Source organism: Mastigoproctus giganteus, chromosome 8 (genome assembly GCF_048544385.1).
Source record: "Mastigoproctus giganteus isolate SK-2022 chromosome 8, ASM4854438v1, whole genome shotgun sequence".
NCBI lineage: Eukaryota > Metazoa > Arthropoda > Arachnida > Uropygi > Thelyphonidae > Mastigoproctus > Mastigoproctus giganteus.
Genome location: NC_143582.1, coordinates 47,554,970 through 47,568,109, shown reverse-complemented (window position 1 = coordinate 47,568,109; position 13,140 = coordinate 47,554,970). Strand labels below are relative to the sequence as shown.

At 37.6% G+C, this 13,140-nt stretch overlaps 1 protein-coding gene across 1 annotated transcript in view; it reads left to right on the top strand.

Moving 5' to 3' along the window:
• Positions 1-529: 529 nt before the first annotated feature.
• LOC150081513 (calcium-activated chloride channel regulator 4A-like) overlaps positions 530-13,140 on the top strand; it is an 88,683-nt gene continuing 76,072 nt past the window's right edge. The window contains exons 1-2 of the mRNA XM_090380228.1: positions 530-682; positions 11,416-11,761. Of these exons, the coding sequence (XP_090236354.1) occupies positions 530-682; positions 11,416-11,761 (499 nt within the window). The remainder of the gene's footprint in view (positions 683-11,415; positions 11,762-13,140) is intronic.

The window sequence follows — 13,140 nt, the reverse complement described above, 5'->3', positions numbered from 1 at the left end:
CAATTAAAAAAACTATTATCTGAATTGAAAACGAAGCAACAAGTCCAGAGTTCTGCTAGGCCAGGCGTGTGTGATCTACTATAAGCGGCCAATGGTATGAACCTGAGATACTAACTTCCCCTCGTTTGAAATACAAACGCTTCGCAGGTTTAAAGAGGTGACTATAAGGTCACGTGGAGATTGGTTCGCATCGTACCGTTCAGTTCACTAGGATTATTTACATCGAGCTTGGTGTTAACCGGTGGAATGTCAGGTCAATCTGTAAGAACACTTCGATGTGCGCAGCATTCATTGCCTCCTTCAAAAGTTTAAATTTTTGAAGGAGGCAATGAACACGCGAAGTAAACTCCAAAAACAACGAAAATCAAGCAGTTATCATAAAGTCATATTGTCAAGGGATATCAGCAAGATTTTGCCTAGCAACGTGATAAGCATATCAGCAACAAGCATATGCGTTAACACCTTACTAGATAACGTCATTTACCATACAAGAAATTTTACTCTTGGCGAACTCTCTTCTCTGAAAAATATGGAACTTAAATATTTTTCAGTTATTTTATTCCTTGTGCGTGTTAAAGGAGATCTGATAACCATAGGAGATTATGGTTATAAAGGAGTAGTGGTGGCTTTTTCACCTACTATTGAAGAAACACGGAGGAAGGAGTTACTTCTCAAAACCGAGGTGAGACTTAAGAATTTTATCCTTTTAGATGTTTGCAGTGTAGTGATGCAGTTATTAACACAACTAAACACTTTTATTATCAATTTTTGTCTTATCGTTCTTTAATGAAGTATTATTGGAAAAATCGAAGATTTTAAAAAATCATCCCGAGCAAAACAAAATCAAGAAGTTAAAGCCATAACACCTGGTAGCTGGATATGAATTTTCTATTCCCAGAAAAATGTCCTAAGTTTTCTGTCGAAGGAGTTCATGGTCCTTACAAAATCGGCAGATGTTTTCATCGGTCAAGCACAGTCACATACCTCAATATGTGACTAAGTTGGTTACCACACTGTCTAATATGGAGTCACTAGATAAATCGGGCTAGTCAAGCATGCTTTTTATTTTTTCCCGATTTTAAGCTGTAGGAGCCACGGATTATTCGGAGCATTCGCCATTTTCACACGAGTTTTCCGGTATTACACTATTGAAATAAACAGAGCTTCCACAGGACTGCTGTTCCATTGATATATTTTACGCAGAACACAAACAAATAATTTTTTTCTGTAATAAAAATTATCTTTCAACTCTTAAAATTCAATTTGAGGAAACATTACTTTACTCTCTTAAGGAATTAACCCCAGGGGCTCACATCTGGTGAGTATGGGCTTGAGAAACCCAGGGTTCTGAGCTGGATATCACCATTCTTCTCTTTCTTGGTGATTCCTTTTTATTTCTCTCTCTCAGGGTAACTTGGGAATTTTTTTTGGCTGGTGCAGCATAAGCCTCAGGCTTCCTTGCACCATATGGCTAATAATAATAATATGAACGGTATGTGCCTTTAAAAATCAAGTTAAGAGGTTATCACTATATTTGTCACTAATATCTGATTCTATTCAAAAAGCATTTAAATAAAGTTAAGGAAATTATGAAAATTTTAATTAGCTATGTCAGTGAAGCAATTCCATACCTTGATGCCCATTAACTTCTTCGATTTTTTTTCTCTTTTTTTTTTTTTTAACTGTTACATTCCTATTCCACCATTTCAAGTACGATTAACTCGGTGCACTAGATCAGTATTCCCCAATCTGTGGTCCGCGTACCTGATACATAAAACAGAGAAAACGTTTTATTTATTTTAAAATTTTATTTTATTTTTTGTGATAAGCAACAATTCCTTTAATAGCAATTCTGTAACAAAGATTGTAATGCATACTGCATATGTTAAATGCGAGTATAAATCACTGTATTTAAAAAAAATAGTTATTAATATATATATATATTAATATGTATAGTTAATGATTTTTTGGTCTGTGGCCTCCATCTTAAATATAAAAGTGATCATTGGTATATTTTTTGGACCTTTTTTTCGTATCTGAAAAAAGGTCCAAAAAATACTGCGCTAGATGACATTTAAACATTAAATGTTAACTTGTACTATACTCCTACGTTGTAAAAATTTTATGTTACACCGACCTATTACATTAAAATTCATCAGTGTCTATCCATCCATTTTCTACATTTTTCTGAAACTATTTACAGTTTAATAGATAGAATCAGAACTAACCATGCCAGAAAGATTATTTTTTCATGAGATAGTTGGTTGATGCTAAAATTCGAATTTCAGCATCATCAGCTGGCTGCGGTTGGCTTGTTCAATATCTAGAAGGGTGACCACATTAGGAACAGTGAATGTTGTCGCATACCCCCCCCCCCCCCATTCCTCACTTCGGTTGTTCTTTGCCCCTGTTTTTATCTATTCCAATACTAAAGAAAACTATATGCTAAAACTATGCAACAATTCGAGAATAGTCTGCATAGAATAGAAAATTCCTGCAAATTCCTTTTTCAGTATCTTGTGGTCAAACACATTTTGGCACTTTTTTTTTTTTTTTTTTTTTTAAGATTTAACCTTCAGGTTATTGATTTTGAGATGAAATATGAGTTTAGCATCAATGCAGGTTACTTAAGTCCTTATGGCAGCCAAAGGTCTGAATACACTGAATTTTCGGAAGACTTTCGAATAGTGTCTTCTTTTTTCCTCTTTTGTAAAGACATGAAAGCAGATTTTGAAGAATCACCGTAAATATCAAAATCAGCAATAATGGCTGATTCTGAGAAGAAGAACGATAGCTCCCACACCTCCCCCTTGCGGAATGTCCTCATAGACAGACTTTGAATCACTAATTACAATAAAGGAGCACAGAGCGATTAAGAAGGCAGATAAATAAATAAAGACCAAAGTGACATGCTGGATATATATTTAATTGGTGATGTATCAGTGCAAAATCATTTCAAGGGTTTTTGCAAAGAATTTGGGAGAAAAAAAAGTCTCTCTACCTTATAGTCCATCTTCAGCATCCAGCAATAGTCAGCCATCATGTTGACATTCCACAATCCCCTATTACCTCATCTCCACGTCTTTAATGTCCTGGTAAAACCACTCGTCCTGTTCTTCTCTAACACTCTCTAGATTTTCTGGGAAGTAGTCGATGTGGGAGGATAAAAATTGTACCTTAATATTCACGTTGCAGCCCAACTTCTTGAAGTTTGCCAACGAATTTTCAACTATATTCTTGTAGTCTGGATCTTTGTTATTCCCTAAGACGTTTTCAACAACAACAGACCTGAGACTAAGCCACGCCTGTTTTTCTCCTTTATTCATAGTTTCCCCCCCATCAGTTCCCCCATCTCTCTCATCAGTTTGCAAATTTGAGATCCAACAAAAATACCTTGTTTTAGCTTCTCTTGAGTGATCGATAGGAATTTAGTAAACAAGCAGTTCAAGCAGGGACCTTCCTGAGGTAAAGCTTTCACAAACTGTTTCATCAAACCCAGTTTGATGTGCAAGGGTGAAAGGAGGATACTTTTGGGGGTCTATCCTTGGTTTCTGAACTAAGTTCTTTGATCCGGGCAACAAACTGCCCCTATTTGGCCAGACCTTGACATCCCAGTGCTTATTTTTTGCCTGACTGTCCCACTCGCACAAAAAGCAAGGCATTTTTGTATAGCCAGATTGCTGTCCAAGTAACATGTCTATGACTTTAAAGTCAGCGTAGACCAACCAACCAACCATGTTCTTCATACTTAATATTTGTCAACAACTTCAAGTTCTCATACGTTCCTTTCAAATGCACAGAGTAAGCTACTGGAATTGGTCCATATTTATTTCCAAAAGCAGCACACTTTTGAGACTCCTCTTTGGCCAGTCAATAAAAAGTCTCCACTGCGTAGGATTGTAACTAATTCCTAAATATTTCATTAAGTCATTTATATTACTGCAGAAAACCATGGAATCGTCCTCAGAAAAGTAGGAGACTAGTTCTCCTTTGTCTGTACCATGAGAAAAACATCATATATGCTAAAAGATTTTTTGATTTATTTGTAGAACCATAGGGTTCTGCAGATTCCTTTGGTAAATTTAAATACCTTACCAGATCATTGAGTTCATGCTTTGAAAACAGTTAAGGGCTAGACTCATTGTCTCCAGGAGTGCAGACTTCAGTTTCATCTTCAGAAACTTCACTTTCAGCACTCTCTGCTGCTACATTCTCCAATATAAGTGGAGAGTATGGAACGGGCAGGTTATTTCCATGGGGGACTGGTTTAATGGCAGATGGAATACTAGGATATACAATTCCCCTTCTTACTCTTTACATTGTATCCCTCTAATTCACTAAGCAGAAGTAACAGTCATCCCAGTGGTTTGTAGGCTCCTGCCAAATCACAGGAATCACAAATGGCATAGCCTTATTTTTGCCATTTTTCCACAATCTCAATGCTTCAACACAGGTTCAAAAAATTTTATATGTAGCCCATTGTCTACCAAGGCCATCGAGATTCACTCCAAAATAAGCAAAAAAAAAAAAAAAAAAATTTCACACATCCATTCCCTTAAAAGTTTGTCCAGTTTCTCCTTGAATTCATTTAAGCTATCAACTTCCACAACGACAGTTGAATTTTGTTCCAGCAATTAACCACCCGCTGGCTAAAAGGCAAATTTCTGCACATCTATTCTACAACTGTCTTTCCTCGATTTGAATTTGTCCCCTCAGGTTCGCAATCTGAGCAAGCGGAAGAATCCCATCAGAATTCAGCGTGCTCAACCCATTCAAGGCCATATCTCGCAGGTGCCTAATCTCCAGCCACTACAACTTGCAGAACTTAAGCCTTTCGTGGTAAAAGGACTCCTTTGTTCCCCTCACCAATCTTGTTGCCCTTCTATGTACACGCTCAAGCAACTCAACATCCTTCCTAAAATGAGGCCTCCAGATCTGTACGCAGTAGTCAAGGCGTGGCCTGACCATTGCCTTATGGCTATACAAAGGGATAATTACCTCCTTTTTCCTACTAGCAAAATTCCTGTATATCATTGAAAATATCCCATGACCTGCTCTGGCAGTCTGTCTGCATTGCTCAGAAAACTTCATATCTGACTGCATAATTACTCCCAGATCTTTTTCATTTTCTATCACACTAAGTGTAGTTTCACACAGCTGATATATTTCTCTGGGATTACTTCTACCCGTATGCAGTACTTTGCATTTGTCAATGTTAAACTTCAGTTACCACCTCTCAGCCCATCTGCTCAACTTTTTTAGATCCTGTTGCAGCAGCAGCGTACTGTCGTTAACAACCCTGCCAACCTTTGTATTATATGAAAATTTCGACATTAAGCCTGATATACCTTCATCAATATCATTGATAAATATACAGAACAACAGTGGGCCCAACACCGAACCGCGGGGACTCCACTAATAACATTAGTCCACGAAGAGCAGCATCCATTGATTACCATTCTCTGGCAGTCTGGAAGACAATGATGCATTGTCTTCTCTCACTCAACCACCGTTTTATCCATTGTAGCAACTAACCCTTAATACAATACTGCTCCAATTTGTACAGTAATCTTCCATGCGCAACAGTGTCAAAAGCTTTTCTGAATCCAAGTATATGATATCAAAATTACTTTTTGCATCCAGTTCCTTTGTAACCACATCATAGTATCCAATCGAATTTGTCAGACAAGGCTTTCCCTTAACAAACCCATTCTGTGTCTGAATTATTACTGCTGTCTTGTCTAGACGATCCTGCAATGCTTCTTTAACCAGTGACTCCATTATTTTCCCTGGAACAGAAGTTAAACTAACTGGTATTTAATTACTCATGTCAACCATCGATCCCCCCTCTGTGAACTGGGGATACATTTGCACATCTCCAGTCCGTGGGGACTTCCTTGAGTCCAACGATGCTCTTATAATTATGATTAAGGGTTTGATTACTTCCTTTGACGCCTCTTTTAATATAACTGGACAGATCCCATCCGTACCAGGTGCCTTTCTTATGCTGACAGGATTGCATACGTGCCAAAACGTGATGGGAGAACAGAAATGTCTGAAAGAGTCCTTTCTTGGGAAAATGAGCAATCTAATCAATCACACATTATCTGAAATTTAAACTTATTATTAACATTTCAATATGCATTGAATATATAAGATACAGATATTTTTATTTTTAATAATATTTATATATATAAGAAGCCGAAATATTTGTGTATGAGCATATATTTCAAAATTTTTATATTGAATAAGTAGATTAGTTAAGTGCAGCGAAGATTTAAAATCTGAAGATTTATAAAATTAATTTTTAATTGTATCAAATTAAACTTTTTTCCTAAAAATGCAATAAATAAATGATAGTAGTAACAATTTAGTTAATGTACACAGTGCGTTACATTTCAGGTGCGTTAGCAAATAGTAATAATTCGTCATTCAGTACAAAGGAAAAAATGAACAATCACTCTTATGCGCGAAGTTAGAAAATTCGGTTTCTGCGCATCCGCCACATTATCCATTCATTCTTCCAGCCAAAGCATGCCAACAAACGTAATATCCAGTGATGCAGCTACAGTATACAGATAGCCTAAGCGATATGAATGAAAAACATAATAATAATAATAACTAGGGGGCTTCGCCCACTGCTCGCTGCGCTCGATTCTTTTGATAAAATAAAATACTTACAGAAGCTTTCGACTCTGTTTGTGTCTCTTCCTAAACTATGAATACATAAATACGTCACTATATCTATTGTAATATCGGTGTAGATACACCATAGACAACTCTTAAAGAAAAACTATGATCGCAGTATGAAAGGCATCATTTCATCTGTATCTCATATTGTGCTCATCCTTCAGTTCGAGTTACATGTATTGCACTACCTCGAATAAGTAACCTTAACTAACACAGAAGACTGTTGTCACTTATTCTCGGTGGGCACCACAATCCAGACAGCACCGTTTCAAAGCTTGTTGGCTTTTCATCGGTGGGCGCCTTTCACACTATGATCGTAGTTTTTCTTTAAGAATTGTCTATGGTGTATCTACACCGATATTATATAGATTTAAAATATTATGCCTTGCATTTAATTTATTTAAATAAATACATTACATGTGGAAATCAAGAATGGTACCGCACAGTCATATTAGATAAACATAGTGCGTGACCACGCTTAAACAGAAGTTTGTTTTACCACAGTAAAACAAACGCAAATAACTCGCATCTCTCTTCTCCCATTTGCTGAATAAATATTATCAGGAGGAAAATTATTTTAATGTATAGAAAGATAATAATAATTGCGGACTTTTATTGAATGAAATCTGAATACCTTTGACAAATCTTTCTGAAAATATTTCATTTCGTTTCTCAACCGTCCATCTGCATGCAATAACTTAACTTCCAACCATTGGAAATTAAGTTATAAATAGTTAAAAGAAATACATTGAAAAGTTAAATTTATTGAAATGTTTCAGTATATACTTTGCATACCTTTATCCTCGTAGTCTTAAATTCTCAGAAAAGCTGTCATTTAATTGAGCATATAGTTTAATCTCCCAAATTCGACAACCTGTTTTCAGACACCACCTATTTTAAGGGCTTTGCTCGTTACAGCATATACCAATAATCGCAATTCCAGAAAAAATGTGGCCTAGAGGATTGTGATTGTTAAAAATGCAAATTTTACTTACATTAAGTAGTTACTTTATTAAGTACACCTACGTAATAGTGAACAAGTTCCTTTTAGCCTTTAGAAGGGACAGGTTCGTCATGGCATGGACTCAACGAGGTATCGAAAGCATGTCATAGGGATGCTGGTCTACCTTGACTCATCCGCTTCCCACAGTTGTTACAAATTGGATAGCTGTAGATTACTACGAAGAGTTCATTCCACCTCACCCCACAGATGCTCAACTGAACTAATATCTGGTGCCTGGGGAGGACATGCAATAGGCGCTATTCACTCTCATGTTCCCGGAACGAACTCTATAATTCTATTTCTGTGATATGGCATACTATCCTGTTGGAAGAATATATTCGCAATGGATACGCTGCCGTCATGAAGGGAAGTGCCTGATCAGAAGCGATTTCCAGATAACCTGCAGCATTCAAATTTGTTACACTGGTATCAGGAGGCCCATATGAGCATCAAGAAAACACTCACCCCATTACACCGCCAGCAATTGGCCTGCATTGTTGGCACCTGGCAGGATGAATCCAGATTCCTTCCCATCAGCGTGAAAACTACATCTGGGATTCATCAGACTAGACAGAAGTTTTATTAATCCACCACAGTCCTGTGTTAGTTAGTGTTCCTGAGCCCACAATAATCGTACCTTCTATAGCTTTTTGCTTATTGGGGCGGAACCTGGATCGAAAGCCGACTGCGATAACCTGTCCGTGACAAGATACGACAATACGTGCCTTTTCTGAAATGCCTTTTTGGTTACCACTGTTTTGCTGGGTTGTTCTTTGACTGACTGCAACATATCTGTTGCGATACACAAGTGCTGTCAACCTTCGTTGTCCCCTCGCACCAACGAACTGTTTTCGACCACAAAATCGCCGCTGGCTGGATGTTATCTGGTTATTGGACCAATATAGCAAGACTTTTGTGGATTCATTGGATGATTATTTTCTACAGCAACATGTTTGAGAGGCAACCAGAGGGAGTAATACTCTTGATCTGATTATCAGCAGTGATTATTCATGCATTAAGAATTTGCAGATAAAAGAACCACTGGGTGAGAATGACCACAATGTACTGATGTGGGAATTACTTAAAGATGTAATTACCATCAAGACTAAAGGAAGGGCTTTTGCTTTCGTAAAGGTTACTACAGGGTTCTCAGACAGTTTTTAAATTCTGTACAGTGGGATCAACTGATGATGTTAGTAACGTTTAATTCTAAATGGGAAGCCTTCAGGGACTTAATATTGGAGGCTACTAGGCTTTTCATTCCAACTAAGAAATACTGTTCAAGATTTAGGCCTAAATGGATAGCAGATGAATTAGAGGCTCGTGGCAGAGAAGAAAAATGTACGGGATGCATATAAAGTATCAGGTGACACAGAAGCCTATGACAGATAAAAGTAATCTGTAATCAACTCACAAAGGAGGTTAGGCAGGCGAAGACAGATTACGAGAAATGTTTAACAAAAGACGCAAAGAAAACTGCAAAGAGTTCTTTACTTATGTAAACTCTAGAAGGAAAGGGATGAATCAGATTGGAACACTTAACATAGATGGGTTGACTATTGATCATCATGCTCAGGTAGCTGATAAACAATGAGTATTTTGCATCTACATTCACACATGAGTTATTCAATGAGGGGAGTGCCAGAAGTTTATCAAACGCTAACAGGGAGCTAAGTGATTTTTTAATAACCGAGAGCAAAGTGGAGGAGAAATTGTTCAAGTTAAACATAAAGGAAGGCACCTGGGGTGGACGGGATCTATCCAGTTATATTAAACGAGGCAGCAAAGGAAGTAAGCAAACCCTTAGCCATTATTATTATGAGAGCTTCCTTTGGACTCAAGGGAGGTCTCTATGGACTGGAGGAGTGCAAATGTATCACCAATTCACAAAGGGGGTTCAAAAGGTGACACAAGTAACTATAGATCTGTTAGTTTAACTTTTGTTCCGGGGAAAATAATGAAATCACTGGGTAAAGAAGCATTGCAGGATCATCTAGACAAGACTGCAGTAATAGTTAAGACACAGCATGGGTTTGTTAAATGGAGATCTTGTCTGACCAATTTGATTAGACACTATGATGTGGTCACAAAGGAATTGAATGCCCAAAATAATTTTGATATCATATACTTGGATTTCATGAAAGCTTTTGATACTGTTGCAAATAGAGGACTGCTGTACAAATTGGAGAGGTGTGGCATTAATGGTAAGTTGTTACAATGGATAAAGGGACGGTTGAGTAGGAGACGACAGAGTGGTAATCAATGGACACTGCTCTTCATGGTCAAATGTTATTAGTGGAGTTCCTCAGGGTTCGGTGTTGGGCCCATTGTTGTTTTGTATATTTATCAATGATACTGATAAGGGTATATCAGGTGTAATGTCCAAGTCTGCAGACGATACTACGGTTTGCAGGGTTGTTAACGACAGTATGCTACTCCAACTGGATCTAGATAAGTTGGGCAAATGTGCTGAGAAGTGGCAACTGAAATTTAACATTGACAAATGCAAAATACTGCATATAGGTATCAATAACCCAAGAAAAACTACCAACTGTGTGGTACTACACTTAGGGAGGTGGAACGTGAAAAAGACCTGAGGGTAATTGTGAAATCATATATGAAGTTCGCTGAGCAGTGCAGACGGGCTGCCAGGGCAGGTCATTGAGTCTCTTCAATGATATATAGGAATTTTGCTAGAAGGGACAGGGAGGTGATTATCCCGTTATACAAGGCAACGGTCAGGCGACACCTAGAGTACTGTGTACAGGTCTGGAGGGCTCATTTTAGGAAGGATGTAGAGTTCTAGAACGATCTAGAACGAGTACGAAGAAGGGTAACAAGCTTGGTTAGGGGAACAAAGGGATTCTGCAAATTGACGCGCCTGGAGGGTAGGCAACTGCGAGGTGATCTGATTGAGGTGTATAAGGCCTTGAATTGGACGAGCAAGCTGAATGCTGATGGGATTCTTCCTCTTGCTCAGATCAAGAACTTGAGGGGGCATGGATTCAAATTGAGGAAAGACTGTTGTAGAAGAGGGGTGCGGAAATTTGCCTTTAGCCAGCGGGTAGTTGATTGGTGGAACAGACTTCCATCTTTTGTTGTGGAAGTTGATAGTCAAAATAAATTTAAGGCTGAGCTAGACAGGCATTTGGAACGAATGGTGTGGTGAGATGGGAGGTTTTTTTTTTTTTTTTTTTTTTTTTGGCTTATGTTGCATAAGATCGTATGCCTCTACTAATGCTGATCTCGATACACCAGAGACACAGTCATATATGAAACGCAACAGGACTGCTGTTGTTGTTGTTGTTTTTGGCGCAATGGCTGCTCAGGCCATATTGCGCCTCAACAAGACTGCAATTTCTGAGATACTCAGACTGATGTGTCTGGCACCGAACACCATGCCACCTTCAAAGTCACTTAAATGTTGCGTCTTTTTCATTTTCTCACTGCACACACAGAGAATCCGTACGTATCTGCTCAATTTCTCTATACTGCGAACATGATGGTATTACTAAAGGAACGCTCCATTTCGTGAAAAGGTTAGGTGTACCTAATAAATTGGTCTCTCAGTTCACAGCGCAAGATCATCAGTATGATTATCTTGTGCTGTGTGCTAACAAACACATGCTAGAACTTATTAATAGAGATTCTATCTTTAACAAGACATTAAATTAAATTATATACATTATTATTGTTGTTGTTTTTTTTTTTTTTTTTTCCAGGATCTTTTTAGGTCTGCGTCAAATGTTCTCTTTGACCTTACAGATAAAAGACTTACCTTTGAAGAAGTGACATTTCTGATACCGGAATCATGGGGTCCTGAGAATGATTGGGGGGCCGATTCTGTATATCCCCATGAGTTCGAACTTTTCAAGAGAGCCGCTATCCACGTTGGACAGGGTATTACTGCTTTTGGAAGAAGTCCATTTACACTTCAACATGATCGCTGTGGAGCTCAGGGATTATTTATTTATTTACCAGATGATTTTCTTTTGGAAGAGGATCCTACAAAATTTGAAAATAATGGTAATTCTTATATTTTGGATAGCATAACATATATTAATCTAGGTAATATTTAAATTTCTTAAGAAAACTAAACAAGAACTGCAGATAAATTTAGGAGTTCGTTTGCGCCTACACGTATCTCGATGACGCTGGCACATTTTCTGCGTTAAGATTTTACCTTCTGGGAATGTATCCTTTTTTGAGTCCAGATCTCCACTGTATTTACCTTTATACTTGTGATTCAATCTGGCTTGGTCTATTGCTGACATCATAACAGCGTTTTCCCGATGTAATGTACCTAAGAATTATGCATATTAGAATGTGTCTAATGTAAACCACGGTTGGGAGGATGGAACGTGGTCTCTGCCAATTAAATATCGTATTGCATACTTCCTTTTAAAATGTATTTGACACATCTTTAAAAATTCGGTTAATTTTTTAAACAACTTATGTGTCTGCCAACAGGAAAATCACAATTAAGCTTATCAGAATATATTTTTAAAATTAATCTAAGTGAGAATAATATTAATTTTCTCTTTATACGTAAATAGTTATTTCTCATATAACAACACTAATACTAGCATCAAATAATACAATACTGCAGTGGTCGGCCATCTTTTAATATCTGAACAAAATGAACTTGTATGATTATATTTTCTGATTACACTGCACTTTTGTTTTCGAAACAAACGGCTCTAATATTTATGTAATAATCTTCCTCAATATGGACCTTCACTATCTTAGCATTCCTCTTCCGTTTACTGAAAGTGCGAACAATTAAATGTTCTCCACAATGCTGACTATGAGCGAAACTGACTTTAAGAATAACTTCCAGTATACTATTTTTATATATTTTGCAGTATTCTTTTAAAAAAAAACATATATCTGAATTTAATTTTTTAGCATTTCATTACAGTCAACAAAATCATAATGGTGATTGGTCAGCGCTATAACGGTAAAGATTATCGACCACTGTTCCATCAAATGATGCTCTCAATATGAACAAATGGATCACGGATTGGTGCAAGATGGCAGATCACGTTCCTTTTCCTTTGTAACTGCATCGTAGTAACCTATCAGATTGGTTTGACAAGACCGCCCCTTAACAAATCCATGCTGTGATTGCAGTATAATTGCATGCTTCTCCAGATGGTCCTGCATTACTTTTTTAACCAGTGATTCCATTAATTATTCCCTGGAACAGACATTAAATTAATAGCCCTGTAATTACTCATGTTGCCTTTTAATCTCCCTTTATGAATTGGCGATCCATTCGCACGGCTCCAGTCCATAGGGACCTTCCCTGAATCCAATTATTCCCTGGAACAGACATTAAATTAATAGCCCTGTAATTACTCATGTTGCCTTTTAATCCCCCTTTATGAATTGGCGATCCATTCGCACGGCTCCAGTCCATAGGGCCTTCCCTGAATCCAAGGATG